General features: G+C 40.1%; 1 protein-coding gene across 1 annotated transcript; it reads right to left on the minus strand.

The window, feature by feature from the left end:
- On the minus strand, nt 1–866 carry LOC126612542 (protoporphyrinogen oxidase 1, chloroplastic-like). The gene is made up of 2 exons (XM_050280988.1): nt 751–866; nt 1–658 (listed from the first exon to the last, which is right to left on the minus strand). The coding sequence occupies exon 2, from the start codon at nt 600–602 to the stop codon at nt 252–254; it is 351 nt and encodes a 116-aa protein (XP_050136945.1). The 5' UTR covers nt 603–658; nt 751–866; the 3' UTR covers nt 1–251.
- Nucleotides 867–17,418: the final 16,552 nt, after the last annotated feature.

A 17,418-nucleotide genomic window follows, 5' to 3' on the forward strand; every position in this document is an offset into this window, starting at 1 on the left:
TACTAATTTCCACTAATTTCCATTGCTGAGAGAGAGAGAGAGAGAGAGAAAGAGAGAGAGAGGTACTATAAACACCAAGTAGTTATATCCCGTTTGGCACACCGTACAAGACACCAGATAGTACTAATAATACGGAGTACGGTGTTTGGTGTCCGTTCGTATTAAATAGTCACCGGATTAAACAATCCGGTCCTACCTACTTTATACGGTAAACACCTGCTTGTTTATCCCCTCCAAAACCACGGTATAATTTAGTCGGGTCTTTCCTTTCCAGACACAGCCACTATCTCAGCTCCAGGATAGCCGTCCTTCTCGACGGTGATGATGTTACCTCCCACCCGGTCCCTAGTCTCCGTGACTATGACATTTGGGACGGCGTCGCCGTGCTTGGTAGCCAGCACTTGAGCGATGCAGAGCCCACTGATTCCACCGCCGACCACCACGCAGTCAACAGAGATGAACATCTCCTTCTTTGTTTCCCCTCCCTCTGTTCTTCCCCCTCCTTCCCACAAATCCCAAAACCCAATTCCTCCGCCGGCGAACCTGCAAAGCAGAAACGCAGTTTCTTCTTCCTCCTCACTTCTTCCAGCGAACCCAGTCATCCTACTCTGGTTCTTCTTCTTCTGCAGCTACTGTTTGATAGGTTCGATATCACCATCTGCTCATTGGAAAGTTAGCAATTTGAAACGCGAATTCTTGCAATGATTCAGAAAGTTAGCAATTTGAAAGAGAAAAAAAAAATTCCTCCACCTGCATCTTCTTCTGGCAACCGGATCTCCCTCCCTCTTCTCCGCCATTGCATCTCCGACCCCTTCAAACAAAGATTTCTCAAAATTTTTTTCCTTTTCTTATCTACTTCAGTACCAAACACAGTATAAATAATACGATCATTAGTTCGATACTGCACCAAACGCCCGACTAATTTAGTCAGTACTATCCGGTGACTATTTATCTTATCCGATAAAAATAATCAGTACAATCCGAGCTGCCAAACGAGGGGTTAAAGCACCTTGCGTAAAGTTGCAGTAAGCCCGTCAAATATCCTAGGGAAAAGTCAGTCAATGGTGTCCTAGAGAAAAGTCGGCCATGGTGTTTTTTTTTTTTTCGAAACTAAGTCGGCCATGGTGTTTGACACAGTCAGTCAACGGCAAAGACAAACTTATGTAATAATAATACTCTCTCTCTCTCTCTCTCTCTCTCTCTGTCTATGTATATCTCTTTTATTAATGAAGCACACTGTAATTGGAAAAAAAAAAAGTGTTCTTCAAAGATAGGTCCTTGAAATTCTTATTTTATAAAGAAAAAATTCACCTAATATTAATCGTTCAAATGAAATTTAAATTGTCACTTAGTACTACGATCTAGTTGTATTCTTTCTTACTTGTAAGTGAGAGATCTTAGGTTCAATTCTCACCGAAGAAGAGTTTGAACCACATTATTACTAGTCTATTATGAGGCTAAGCCCACCCTTTACCCCTTAGTATAGATAATATCGTTTAATCATAAAAAAAAATGAAACCTAAATTTAAAATAGACTGCCATGGAAACAAATATATAACCAACTATTACAACATATTTACAACTTTACCACAAAATCCTAATTATGTCAATAAATGTTATTACTCACCCTAGTTATGATGAGCAATTAAACCAATATGGCATTTTAACCTTTCTTGTATCATAAATATTAGTAACATATATCAATTAATTTATCCATATTCAAAAATTTAATAGCCAGATTTTCGTATGAAAAAAATTCCTATATACAATAATTATTTTTTAATCAAAAAAATATTGTTTGAATCATGTAAATACCTACATATAAATTAATTTACCTACTGATATAAAATATTATACTAATTTACCTACATTTAAATTGATTTATCAATTAAAAAAATGGAGTTTTAACGAAACACTTCTGATACTGTTTACTTTTAACAAAAAAAATCACATTTTTACCTTTTTCTAATATTATTCATTACATCTTTATTTATTATTTTTCATTAAAATTTTTGGACTTTTAGTTAATTTTCTTAAAAAAAAAGTAATATTAAATAATAATAATTTTAAGGGCTAGTTTGATATTATTATGTCTTGAAAAAAAAACTATTTTTGTTTTGCTATGAAAATAAACAGCTGTGAAAAAAAACAGTAAAGTGGTTAATAATTTTTTTTGTAAAAGTGATTTTAGCAGAAAAAATAATATTATAGTATTTGATAGAGAGAGGAGAAAGAGTATGGCCGGCGGCAGAGAGAGAGAGGAGAGAGATGCGTGTTTGTAGAATTGTAGGGGAATGTGTGTGTTTATTTATAGTAGTAAAGGGAGAGAAGATATTCCTTCTTCTCCAAGTAATACAAGTTGTAATAGGAAATGATAACTAGAATCAAATCTTATCTAGGATTTACACAATCATACTTAAACTAGGAATGTTTACAACACTCCCCCTTGAGTGTGTAAATACTCAAGGTAGATTCAGCATCATGCAGAAGTTGAGGAAGTCGACTCGTCGGCATTGATTCCAAGGAACAACGCTTATTCTCAATAAGGTAGGAACTTGCATAAGTAGTAAGTCTCACTAAAAAAACCCTAAGGCTATGGCAAAAACCCGAGTAGGGACAAAATCCATAGTCTAAGGAAAAATGCGTGAGAAATGCAAAGTCAAAAGAAACGTCTACAGGACGTCATCAGGGATATGACCAGCCCAAGGTGGGTGCCTCATTAAAACCTAGTTAGGTAGCAAAAACCTAGTGGGAAAAATGCTCCTAATCGTAGGGAAAAAGAGTACATTAAGATCAAGCAAGTATCTAGAAGATACTCCCCCTGAGTTTGACATAATTCCAAAGAGAAATAGCAAAGTTACAACTCAGAAAGTTTACGCATACCAATTCCATGAACAAGCTTCTGAAACGTCGCCTTCGGTAGTGATTTGGTGAAGAGGTCAGCCAGATTGTCTTGTGATCGGATTTGCATGACTTCAATCTTCTGATGCTCTTGTTGTTGATGTGTAAAGAAGAACTTCGGCGCAATATGCTTGGTGTTGTCTCCTTTGATGTAACCCTTCTTGAGCTGTTCGATGCAAGCTGCGTTGTCTTCAAAAATAGTCATCGGGGCATTAACGGCGGGATAAAGATCACAGGAGCTTCGTATATGGCCCACTACTGCTCTCAACCAAAAGCATTCCCGAGTTGCTTCATGTAAGGCGAGAATTTCAGCATGGTTAGACGAAGTGGCAACTAAGGTCTGTTTAGTTGACCTCCAAGATATTGCGGTGCCTCCAACGGTAAAGACATAACCCGTTTGAGAACGCGCCTTGTGCGGATCAGATAAGTATCCAGCGTCGGCATAACCAACAAGGCGAGAATCAACCCGATGAGCATAGGGTGTGGCATCACTCGAGGATTCGTAGGGATAGAATAAGCCCAAATCCGTAGTACCCTTAAGGTAACGGAAGATGTCTTTCACGCCAGTCCAATGTCTGCGTGTTGGTGCATTGTTGTATCTTGCCAAAAGATTAACAGCGAAGGAGATGTCGGGTCTAGTGCATTGAGCTAAGTACAATAAAGCGCCTATCGCACTTAGATAAGGAACTTCAGGCTCCAAAATCTCTTCATCATCCTCCTTCGGACGGAAGGGATCTCGCTTTGCATCTAGCGTACGAACGACCATAGGAGTACTCGAAGGCTTCACTTTATCCTCATTAAAACGGCGCAACACCTTCTGGGTGTAGTTCGATTGATGTACTAAGATTCCATCCGAACAATGCTCTATCTCGAGACCGAGACAGTATCGAGTCTTACCTAGATCTTTCATCTCAAATTCCGACTTCAGGTGCGAAGCAGTTCTCGCGAGCTCTTCAGGAGTTCCAATGAGATTCATGTCATCGACATATACTGCAACAATCGCAAATCCGGAATGTGACTTCTTAATGAACACACAAGGGCATAGTTCGTTATTCACATATCCCTGACTAGTCAAATACTCACTCAAACGGTTATACCACATTCTTCCGGATTGTTTCAAACCGTATAGTGAACGCCTCAGCCGAATTGAGAGCGTGTTCCGGGGTTTGGAAATATTTGAACCAGTCAATGTAAGTCCTTCGGGAACTTTCATATAAATTTCCGTATCAAGATCCCCATAAAGATACGCGGTTACTACGTCCATCAGCTGCATATCCAGTTTTTCGGAAACTACCAAACTGATAAGGTATCGAAAAGTAATCACATCCATAACGGGTGAGTAAGTTTCGTTCTTCTCATTACGCTTCCGAACGAAAACCTACTTGTAGCCAACGGGCTTCACATGTGGAGGAGTAGGAACTACAGGTCCAAACACCTTACGTTTCGCAAGTGAATCAAGTTCGACTTGGATTGCTTGTTTCCAGTTTGACCAATCAGCTATACGTCGACATTCATCAACGGAACGCGGTTCAATGTCATCGCTCAACATGATCTCAGTAGCTACTGCAAATGCTAATGCATCGTCGACAATCATCTCATTTCTACGCCATACATCATCTAAGCTAGCATAATAGACCGAAATCTCACGATTCTCGGGAGGAGGATTCGTCTCTTCAAGGACGCTTCCGTAATCTAGAATTTCCTCATGAGTTGGGTAAAATGAGTAAGCGATAGTCGGATTCACGGTAGGCTCTTCAGGACCTTGTGCCGTGGTTTTCCTCTTCCGGGGGTGTGAATCCTTTGAACCAAGGGGTCTGCCACGCTTTTTTGTAGGGGCAGATGATTGGCTAGCCGCTAATGTACGTGGATCACCAGAATTGGCATCCCGGGCTTCCATGAGGGTAGTCAGTCGTACATTTGGTACATCTATCTTTGCAGGCGTATTCGCAGCTGGAATATGTGATCTTGTCACGCGCGCTAGATCGGTGAAAGCATCTGGCATGCTCTGAGCTATGCTCTGGAGATCTAATATGCGCTGCACTTCAGCTTCAGACTGAGCGGTGCGGGGATGTAAATGAGACAAAGTGGGAGTCGTCCACGATAATTCGCGTCGTTCATTAGGAACGTTGACGTTCTTATCTCCCCCTAACGACGGGAAGACTGTCTCATAGAAGTGACAATCCGCGAAACAAGCGGTAAACAGATCGCCTGTCAAAGGTTCTAAGTAACGAATAATCGAAGGAGAATCATATCCGAAATAGATTCCCATCCTTCGCTGAGGCCCCATTTTTGTACGTAAGGGTGGCGAGATCGGCACATAGACCGCACAACCAAAAACGCGCAGATGCGATATGTCGGGTTCGCATCCGGTGACCAACTGAAGGGCACTAAATGGTTGTGTCGCAACAGGCCTCAGGCGGACCAACTTTGCTGCGTGCAATATTGCATAGCCCCAAGCAGCGATCGGGAGCTTGGTACGTATGACCAACGATCGAGCAATCATTTGTAAACGCTTAATGAAAGCCTCTGCCAGGCCGTTCTGGGTGTGAACATGGGGTACAGGATGTTCAACTTCAACCCCAACCGACATGCAATAGTCATCAAAAGTTTTAGATGTGAATTCTCCAGCATTATCCAATCGAATAGATTTGATCGGATAATCAGGGTGGTGAGCCCTGAGCTTGATAACCTGAGCCAACAATTTGGAGAATGCAGCGTTCCTGGTGGACAACAAGCACACGTGTGACCAACGTGTAGAAGCGTCAACCAAAACCATAAAATATCTAAATGGTCTGCAGGGAGGTTGAATCGGTCCACAAATGTCCCCCTGAATCCGTTGTAGAAAAATGGGAGGATTCGAACGAATCTTGTCATAAGAAGGCTTAGTAATAAGCTTTCCCATAGAACATGTTTGACATGCGATTTCATGGATTGAACCTAAGCTTCGGGTTAGTGGATGCCCGTGTGAAGTTTTGAGGATACGGCGCATCGCTATTCGTCCAGGATGTCCCAAACGATCATGCCAAAGTGTAATTTCGTGCGTGGTCCCTGTGGTAGGGCCGGCCACATAGTGGCATTCTATGGGGCATATGGTCGTAGTATACAGACCACTCGGGCTACGCTTCATCTTCTCTAGAATACGCTTCTGGCCATATTCGTAGGAAGTTACGTGCAGAAATTCAACTCCGTTTTCTACGTGGGTTTCAGCGTGGTAATTGTTATCTCTAATGTCCTTGAAACTTAGTAACGTTCTTCCGGAACGTGGAGAATAGAGTGCCTCAGCAATGGTCAAGATTGTACCATTGGACAACATTATACGTGCCTTACCGTATCCTTCGATCAAGTTGGATGGGCCTGAGAGGGTTGTCAGAGGTGCATTCTTAGGTACGAAGTTAGTGAAATAGATGCGTTCACGCAAAACAGTATGCGTGGTTGCACTATCTGCCAGACAACTAACTTTCCCACTAGTCATACCTAGAATGAAAAATTAATTTGAATCGGTCACATGCATAAAAGTTTATAAAAACAAGTATCAATTCAAAATAATTTCATTTATTCAAGGATTAAAAACTTAATATCCAAAAACTAATAATTTCGCATGAAAAACTTCGGGTTTCATGGGTGATATGTTTAAGTGAAAACTTCAGGTTTTCAAACAAGGCATGTTTATAAGAAACTTCGGGTTTCAAAATAATTATGAACTTCAGGTTCATATATTCCTGCAGGCAAACACAAATATATATGCAAACAAATATGCAAAGAATATATGCAGAAATATTGTATAATGATAAGTGAATTAATTTATTTTTGGTCTTCGGGGCCAAATTAAAGTGTGGGTGAAAACATAAAAACCCATATTATTTAAAAGTATTAAATAATAAGATCTCGGGGCCTAAAAATATAGGCCGAGAACCCTCGGGTGGGGCTACAGGCCCACGGGGAGAGAAGGGAATGGGCTGCTGTGTGCAGCCCTAAAAAAAATTTCTCTTTTTTTTTTCGCTTGCGGGCCACTTCAGTTGGCCCAAAGAAACAAAAAAAAATCTCTTTTTTTTTTCGGTATGGGCCGCTGCAGGCGAGCCCAGGAAAATAAAAAAAAATTTGTTTTCTTTGCGGGCTGGGCCGCTGCAAGCGAGCCCAGCAAAAAAGTTGTTTTTTTTTCTTTTGTTACACGGGCCGAGAGACAGAGCCCGAGTAGGGCTCGGGAAAGAGGTCTAAAGAAATCCCAGCCGTGCTGGGTGTGCAATGCCGAAGAAGAAAGGCGGAAAATTTTGACGACGTCGGGGTTGTTGGGACTTGGGGTGAGTCACGGTTGTCGTGGACAACCACGGAGATAAGAAAATCTCAACGTTTCAACAACTATAAAACCCTAAAAAAAATTGAAATCGAATTTTTCAAAAAAAAATTCCGACGAGATTCCGTTGAATCTCGGTTCAATTGTCGACATGGGACGACTTCAGGTCGTCGAGAATATGAACCAAAAGTTCAAGGCTGTGGCTGCAGGCCATGCCATGGTCGGGGGACACCAAGAAGGGTGTCGGAATTTTGGGTTTGGGGCTTGGCTTCGTGGGTTTTTTTCTGGGAACAAGGAGAGTTGAATGCTCTCTGATTTGCGTGTGATACCCCATCTGCAGGATGATGGTCACGGGTTCGAAAGAACTCATATTATATGCATGTATAATTTTAATGAATCACATATTTACGTTGATGCATATGCAAATAATAGTTTCAATGCATGTACATATGTAAGATTCAATTCATGGCAATTATCAAATTCACATAATTGTAGCAATTTTGATTATGAAGCATACACAATTTATGTAGAATCTAAAATACGTAAAACGTAAAATTGGGTCATGCATCATGGTGAATGTTCATGCTATCAGGGCTTGCAAAATATCGAGTTAAAAACCATTGTTTGAAAAGAACCTGATTGCGTGATGATATGGATGAACTGGTTTGATGCAGAAAAAAAATCTCCAACGTCAGATTCCTAAGCGCAGCGGTAGGAGCGTGCTGATAACGTGTTGTGGTCTATTTTATCTGACAGAGAGAGTATGGCCGGCGGCACAGAGAGAGAGGAGAGAGATGCGTGTTTGTAGAATTGTAGGGGAATGTGTGTGTTTATTTATAGTAGTAAAGGGAGAGAAGATATTCCTTCTTCTCCAAGTAATACAAGTTGTAATAGGAAAGGATAACTAGAATCAAATCTTATCTAGGATTTACACAATCATACTTAAACTAGGAATGTTTAAAACAATTTTTACCTTTTTCTAATATTATTCATTATGTTGTAAACATTCCTAGTTTAAGTATGATTGTGTAAATCCTAGATAAGATTTGATTCTAGTTATCCTTTCCTATTACAACTTGTATTACTTGGAGAAGAAAGAATATCTTCTCTCCCTTTACTACTATAAATAAAGGCACAATGTAGGAGGGATAACAACACACACATTCCCCTACAATTCTACAAACACACATCTCTCTCCTCTCTCTCTCTGCCGCCGGCCCTAGTCCCTCTGTCAGATAAAATAGACCACAACACGTTATCAGCACGCTCTTCACGCTGTGCTTAGAAGAATTTAAAGAGAATTTATTCGTTTACAATCAGGGGAGTATTACGTTTCAATTATTTTTAATTGATTAAATCTTGATTTTATTGAATTCATATATTGTTATTGATTCAATTTATTTTTCTTCTTATGTTGAACGTGATACAAGCTTGAAGATGAAAGCCGAAATTGAAGAAATAATTTTTCTGCATCAAACCAGTTCATCCATATCATCACGCAATCAGGTTCTTTCTAAACAACGGCTTTTAACTCGATATTTTGCAAGCCCTGATAGCATGAACATTCACCATGATGCATGACCCAACTTTACGTTTAACGTATTTTAGATTCTACATAAATTGTGTATGCTTCATAATCAAAATTGCTATAATTATGTGAATTTGATATTTGTCATGAATTGAATCCTACATATGTACATGCATTGAAACTATTATTTGCATATGCATCAAAGTAAATATGTGATTCATTGAATTATATATGCATCTAATTAATACAAAAAAAAAATAAATAAATAAATTCTGGGCTCGCCTGGAACGGCCCGAGAAAAAAAAAAAAAAAAAAAAATTTTTAGGGCTGCACACAGCAGCCCATTCCCCTCTTCTCACCCCGTGGGCCTGTAATCCCACCCGAGGGTTCTTGGCCTATATTTTTAGGCCCCGAGATTTTATTATTTAATTTTTTTTAAAATAATATGGGTTTTTATATTTTCACCCACACTTTAATTTGGCCCCGAAGACCAAAAATAAATTAATTCACTTATCATTATACAATATTTCTGCATATATTCTTTGCATATTTGTTTGCATATATATTTGTGTTTGCCTGCAGGAATATATGAACCTGAAGTTCATAATTACTTTGAAACCCGAAGTTTCTTATAAACATGCCTTGTTTGAAAACCCGAAGTTTTCACTTAAATATATCACCCATGAAAACCCGAAGTTTTTCATGCAAAATTAAACCAATACATGTCTATTAAAACCTGTATGTTCTACTCCTATGTGAATGGATTGATTTTTCTCCATTACACTAACCACATCTTGTCCATTTATTTTGATAGGACCATGTCGAATTTGAACAAACTCGACTTCACCGCTTTGGAGGTTTCTGGAAGGAACTACCTCAAATGGGTTCAAGATGTGAAGCTCCACCTCACTGCAAAGAACTTGCGTCCTGCTATTGAAGAAGCAACAGATAAACCTGTTGGCGAAGCTGAAAAAGCCACTGCTATGATCTTCATCCGAAGACATATCCATGACGCTCTACAAACTGAGTACCTTGCTGAGGAGGATCCACGTGCATTATGTGTCGCTTTGGCTGATCGTTTCGATCACCAAAAGGACATATTCTTGCCTGAAGCAAGACACGACTGGCAGCACTTGCGCTTCCAAGACTTTAAGTCTGTGAATGAATATAATTATGAAGTTTGTCGAATCCGATCACTTCTCAAGTTTTGCAATGAAACTTTGACTGAAGAGGATCTCCTGGAGAAGACCTACTCGACCTTCTCTGCTTCTAATATTGTCCTGCAGCAACAATATAGAGCTCAGAAGTTCACTAAGTTCTCGGATTTGATCTCTGTTTTACTTCTTGCTGAAAAGCAGAACCAGCTGTTGATGAAGAATCATCAAGCTCGACCTACTGGGGCTACTGTTGTGCCTGAAGCACATTATAGCACTAATCAGCACCCAAAACGCCAAAAGAGGCGTGGTAAGGGCGGCCAGAAGCCATCCCACCAAGGTCAACAGAGCCAAGGCCCATCCAAGGGAGGAAACAAAGCCCAGAAGCGCCCAAACCTCGCTCCCAAGGCCCCGAACTTCAAGAATAAGGGCAAAGCACCTGCCACAATGAATGACGATATGTGCTATCGTTGTGGTTCCAAGGACCATTGGTCCCGTATTTGCCGTGCTCCCAAGAAGGTTGTGGATGCATATCATTCTCGTCGTACGAAGTTTGAATCAAACTTCCTGCAAGTGGACGAACCGGAGACTACAAAGATGGAGGTTTCTGACTTTCAGGAGGATACCACTCCTATGGAAGATTAGAATCTTAGACATGTACTTATTTTTCAGTTGAAATAATACAATTGGGGCCGAATTCCACCTAGTGGCCGAACCCCACCTTGTTTTTGGTTGATTTTGAACAATTTTCCTTTATGTTTTGGATTATTAGTTGGCGATTTATTTTGGATATTAAGTTTTTAATCCTTGAAAAAATGAAATTAGTTTGAATTGATACTTGTTTTTATAAACTTTTATGCATGTGACCGATTCAAATTAATTTTTCATTCTAGGTATGACTAGTGGGAAAGTTAGTTGTCTGGCAGATAGTGCAACCACGCATACTGTTTTGCGTGAACGCATCTATTTCACTAACTTCATACCTAAGAATGCACATCTGACAACCCTCTCAGGCCCATCAACCTGATCGAAGGATACGGTAAGGCACGTATAATGTTGTCCAATGGTACAATCTTGACCTTTGCTGAGGCACTCTATTCTCCTCGTTCCGGAAGAACGTTACTAAGTTTCAAGGACATTAGAGATAACAATTACCACGCTGAAACCCACGTAGAAAACGGAGTTGAATTTCTGTGCGTAACTTCCTACGAATATGGCCAGAAGCGTATTCTAGAGAAGATGGAGCGTAACCCGAGTGGTCTGTATACTACGACCATACGCCCCATAGAATGCCACTATGTGGCCGGCCCTACCACAGGGACCGCGCACGAAATTACACTTTGGCATGATCGTTTGGGACATCCTGGACGAATAGCGATGCGCCGTATCCTCAAAACTTCACACGGGCATCCACTAACCCGAAGCTTAGGTTCGATCCATGAAATTGCATGTCAAACATGTTCTATGGGAAAGCTTATTACTAAGCCTTCTTATGACAAGATTCGTTCGAATCCTCCCATTTTTCTACAACGGATTCAGGGGGACATTTGTGGACCGATTCAACCTCCCTGCGGACCATTTAGATATTTTATGGTTTTGGTTGACGCTTCTACACGTTGGTCACACGTGTGCTTGTTGTCCACAAGGAACGCTGCATTCTCCAAACTGTTGGCTCAGGTTATCAAGCTCAGGGCTCACCACCCTGATTATCCGATCAAATCTATTCGATTGGATAATGCTGGAGAATTCACATCTAAAACTTTTGATGACTATTGCATGTCGGTTGGGGTTGAAGTTGAACATCATGTACCCCATGTTCACACCCAGAACGGCCTGGCAGAGGCTTTCATTAAGCGTTTACAAATGATTGCTCGATCGTTGGTCATACGTACCAAGCTCCCGATCGCTGCTTGGGGCCATGCAATATTGCACGCAGCAAAGTTGGTCCGCCTGAGGCCTGTTGCGACACAACCATTTAGTGCCCTTCAGTTGGTCACCGGATGCGAACCCGACATATCGCATCTGCGTGTTTTTGGTTGTGCGGTCTATGTGCCGATCTCGCCGCCCTTACGTACAAAAATGGGGCCTCAGCGAAGGATGGGAATCTATGTCGGATATGATTCTCCTTCGATTATTCGTTACTTAGAACCTTTGACAGGCGATTTGTTTACCGCTCGTTTCGCGGATTGTCACTTCTATGAGACAGTCTTCCCGTCGTTAGGGGGAGATAAGAACGTCAACGCTCCTAATGAACGATGCGAATTATCGTGGACGACTCCCACTTTGTCTCATTTAGATCCCCGCACCGCTCAGTCTTAAGCTGAAGTGCAGCGCATATTAGATCTCCAGAGCATAGCTCAGAGCATGCCAGATGCTTTCACCGATCTAGCGCGCGTGACAAGATCACATATTCCAGCTGCGAATACGCCTGCAAAGATGGATGTACCAAATGTACGACGGACTACCCTCCTGGAAGCCCGGGACGCCAATTCTGGTGATCCACGTACATTAGCGGCTAGCCAATCATCTGCCCCTACACAAAAGCGTGGCAGACCCCTTGGTTCAAAGGATTCACACCCCCGGAAAAGGAAAACCACGGCACAAGGTCCTGAAGAGCCTACCGTGAATCCGACTATCGCTTACTCATTTTACCCAACTCATGAGGAAATTCTAGATTATGGAAGCGTCCTTGAAGAGACGAATCCTCCTCACGAGAATCGTGAGATTTCGGTCTATTATGCTAGCTTAGATGATGTGTGGCGTAGAAATGAGATGATTGTCGACGATGCATTAACATTTGCAGTAGCTACTGAGATCAGGTTGAGCGATGACATTGAACCGCGTTCCGTTGATGAATGTCGACGTAGAGCTGATTGGTCAAACTGGAAACAAGCAATCCAAGTCGAACTTGATTCACTTGCGAAACGTAAGGTGTTTGGACCTGTAGTTCCTACTCCTCCACATGTGAAGCCCGTTAGCTACAAGTGGGTTTTCGTTCGGAAGCGTAATGAGAAGAACGAAATTGTGCGTTACAAAGCTCGTCTTGTAGCACAAGGTTTCTCACAACGCCCCGGGATTAACTATGACGAAACTTACTCACCCGTTATGGATGTGATTACTTTTCGATACCTTATCAGTTTGGTAGTTTCCGAAAAACTGGATATGCAGCTGATGGACGTAGTAACCGCGTATCTCTATGGGGATCTTGATACGGAAATTTATATGAAAGTTCCCGAAGGACTTACATTGACTGGTTCAAATATTTCCAAACCCCGGAACACGCTCTCAATTCGGCTGAGGCGTTCACTATACGGTTTGAAACAATCCGGAAGAATGTGGTATAACCGTTTAAGTGAGTATTTGACTAGTCAGGGATATGTGAATAACGAACTATGCCCTTGTGTGTTCATTAAGAAGTCACATTCCGGATTTGCGATTGTTGCAGTATATGTCGATGACATGAATCTCATCGGAACTCCTGAAGAGCTCGCGAGAACTGCTTCGCACCTGAAGTCGGAATTTGAGATGAAGGATCTAGGTAAGACTCGATACTGTCTCGGTCTCGAGATAGAGCATTGTTCGGATGGAATCCTAGTACATCAATCGAACTACACCCAGAAGGTGTTGCGCCGTTTTAATGAGGATAAAGCGAAGTCTTCGAGTACTCCTATGGTCGTTCGTACGCTAGATGCAAAGCGAGATCCCTTCCGTCCGAAGGAGGATGATGAAGAGATTTTGGAGCCTGAAGTTCCTTATCTAAGTGCGATAGGCGCTTTATTGTACTTAGCTCAATGCACTAGACCCGACATCTCCTTCGCTGTTAATCTTTTGGCAAGATACAGCAATGCACCAACACGCAGACATTGGACTGGCGTGAAAGACATCTTCCGTTACCTTAAGGGTACTACGGATTTGGGCTTATTCTATCCCTACGAATCCTCGAGTGATGCCGCACCCTATGCTCATCGGGTTGATTCTCGCCTTGTTGGTTATGCCGACGCTGGATACTTATCTGATCCGCACAAGGCGCGTTCTCAAACGGGTTATGTCTTTACCGTTGGAGGCACCACAATATCTTGGAGGTCAACTAAACAGACCTTAGTTGCCACTTCGTCTAACCATGCTGAAATTCTCGCCTTACATGAAGCAACTCGGGAATGCTTTTGGTTGAGAGCAGTAGTGGGCCATATTTGAAGCTCCTGTGATCTTCATCCCGCCGTTAATGCCCCGACGACGATTTTTTAAGACAACGCAGCTTGCATCGAACAGCTCAAGAAGGGTTACATCAAAGGAGACAACACCAAACATATTGCGCCGAAGTTCTTCTTTACACATCAACAACAAGAGCATCAGAAGATTGAAGTCACGCAAATCCGATCACAAGACAATCTGGCCGACCTCTTCACCAAATCACTACCGAAGGCGACGTTTCAGAAGCTTGTTCATGGAATTGGTATGCGTAAACTTTCTGAGTTGTAACTTTGCTATTTCTCTTTGGAATTATGTCAAACTCAGGGGGAGTATCTTCTGGATACTTGCTTGATCTTAATGTACTCTTTTTCCCTACGATTAGGAGCATTTTTCCCACTGGGTTTTTGCTACCTAACTAGGTTTTAACGAGGCACCCACCTTGGGATGGTCATATCCCTGATGACGTCCTGTAGACGTTTCTTTTGACTTTGCATTTCTCACGCATTTTTCCTTAGACTATGGATTTTGTCCCTACTTGGGTTTTTGCCATAGCCTTAGGGTTTTTAGTGAGACTTACTACTTATGCAAGTTCCTACCTTATTGAGAATAAGCGTTGTTCCTTGGAATCAGTGCCAACGAGTCTACTTCCTCAACTTCTGCATGATGCTGAATCTACCTTGAGTATTTACACACTCAAGGGGGAGTGTTGTAAACATTCCTAGTTTAAGTATGATTGTGTAAATCCTAGATAAGATTTGATTCTAGTTATCATTTCCTATTACAACTTGTATTACTTGGAGAAGAAGGAATATCTTCTCTCCCTTTACTACTATAAATAAATGCACAATATAGGAGGGATAACAACACACACATTCCCCTACAATTCTACAAACACACATCTCTCTCCTCTCTCTCTCTCTGCCGCCGGCCCTAGTCCCTCTGTCAGATAAAATAGACCACAACACATTACATCTTTATTTATTATTTTTCATTAAAATTTTTGGACTTTTAGTTAATTTTCTTAAAAAAAAGTAATATTAAATAATAATAATTTTAAGGGCTAGTTTGATATTATTATGTCTTGAAAAAAAAAACTATTTTTGTTTTGCTATGAAAATAAACAGCTGTGAAAAAAAAACAGTAAAGTGATTAATAATTTTTTTTGTAAAAGTGATTTTAGCAGAAAAAATAATATTATAGTATTTGATAAATTTATATGTAAAATAACTATAACCGTGTAAAATGACGAGGTATAATGCTGGATGTGCCATTAAACCGAAGAACCCACCCACCTCCATCTTCCCCGACCAACTTGAACCCAGCCACCACTACATCTTATCCCAACAACCCACTCTCAAGCTTCCCAAACCGCCATTTTTCACCCACTCACCTACCTCTCTCTTAGCCAAGCCACTGCCATTAACCCAAAACACGAGAGCCACCCCCACCTCACCACTTGAACAGATGCAGCCACCCACCCATTTAATCCCAATCCAAAATCAAACCCTCTCCTAAGTTCTAACCCACCCCAGAATCCAATAATTTCAAAAAATGGCTGTTTATATCATTTCAAGAACCTGACAATTCCAAAAACTAAAAACCCACTTCAAACATGTAATCTTTTTTCTCTTCCTCTTTTTGGGTTTTTTTTTTTTTTTTTCAATTCTCTTCTGGGTTTTTGTTTACAGTGTAAAATCAACACTAATTTACTAATTTTTCTTTGATTTTTCAAATACTATTAAGGCGTGATAGCCTGTTGCAAGCTCAGCCATGGCGGCTACTGCAAAATTTAACGGAAAAACCCTCACAGGCTGCCATTTCATCCAAGGTTCCGACAATAGCAAACCCTTTACCGAATAGCTGGTGCAGATTTCTTCCAACATCAATTACCACGCGAAATTAATTGTCGATGAAGACGATCCCACTCGCCTTCGAAATCTGCTGGCGGAAAGAGGCCTTCTTTCAGATCTGGTCTGAGACTGGGTTATGCGAGAGAGTGGTGAGCCTGACGACAGTGAGAAAGGAGGGCAGGATTGAAAAATTGAAAAGTTCATTTATTGGTCAGTGTTTATCCGTGTTTCTTCGAAATAAGCTATTTTTATGAAGCGGCTTTTTTCAGCTTTGTGTTTTCAGCTTTCTTTTTTACCCATACTAATTTGAAATATTTACCAAAACATTTAAAATTCTTCAACTTTTTTTCATACCCACATTTTATTAAAGTTAAGCTAAATCAAAACCAGAGTTAAGTTTACTACTCTGAAATTTATTGTTTTTTAACATTTCATAAATCAAGTTTCTCTCATCCAGTATCATATTTAAGGTGAGAATTGTGGGATATTTTTATAAATCCATTAGATTTTCTATGAATTATGGGGCGCTTTTATACATCCGTTAGATTTTTTGTGAGAATCTTCGTTAACACATGATGTGGCACGCATGTAGACATTAAAAGAATTCAAAATTCAAAAATTCAAAAATTAAAAAAATGCAAAAAACCTAAACTTTTCATAATACTAAGGTCATCTCCAGCCGAAGGCTAGCTAGAGAGCTCGTTTTAGCCATCTGGCCCTTCAAGAAATTAATATTTTAATGAACAATGTAGGGCCATATTTCTTACTATCTCCAACCGAGGGGCCAGAGGGTCATAGGCCAAACATAGCCCTATGAAAAAAAAATCATCTCCAACCGAGAGTCAAAGGACCACAGGGTCAAATATAATTTATTATTGGAGAAATTACGTTCTCATCTCTCATTTTGCTACTCCATTGATTAAAACCTTATTCATTTTCAATTTTTGATCAAGATCCTTGGGTATTAATAACATCATTAATTATTTCAATAATAAAATATTTTTATGTCTAAATATATTCATTTAGTGTTAAAAATGTTACAATTAGTATATTTATATTTATGGCTAAATTTTTTTATCATATATTTTTATTTTTAGTTTGTACCCATTTTTAATTTGCAAACTTTTTTTAATTTGTACCAATTTTCTTTTCAGTTTTAATTTGTACCCATATATTAATTTCTTTTTGTCCCCATATTTTTTTAAGTTTTATTTTTATTTGTGCCCATGTGTTTACCATCACGTGACATTGAATAATTAATCAATGATGTAAAAATTACATATGGTATATTTATGTTTTATGGCTAAACTTTGTATCATATATTTATATTTTTAGTTTGTACCCACTTTTAATTTGCAACCTTTTTTTAAATTTGTAGTATTTTCTTTTTAGTTTTAATTTGTACCCATGCATTAATTTCTTTTTGTGCCCATATTTTTTAAAATTTCATTTGTACTCATAATTTTTTAATCTTTTATTTGTACCAAATTTATTTATAATGTA

This window comes from Malus sylvestris, chromosome 2, assembly GCF_916048215.2.
Source record: "Malus sylvestris chromosome 2, drMalSylv7.2, whole genome shotgun sequence".
In the NCBI taxonomy this organism is placed as follows: domain Eukaryota; kingdom Viridiplantae; phylum Streptophyta; class Magnoliopsida; order Rosales; family Rosaceae; genus Malus; species Malus sylvestris.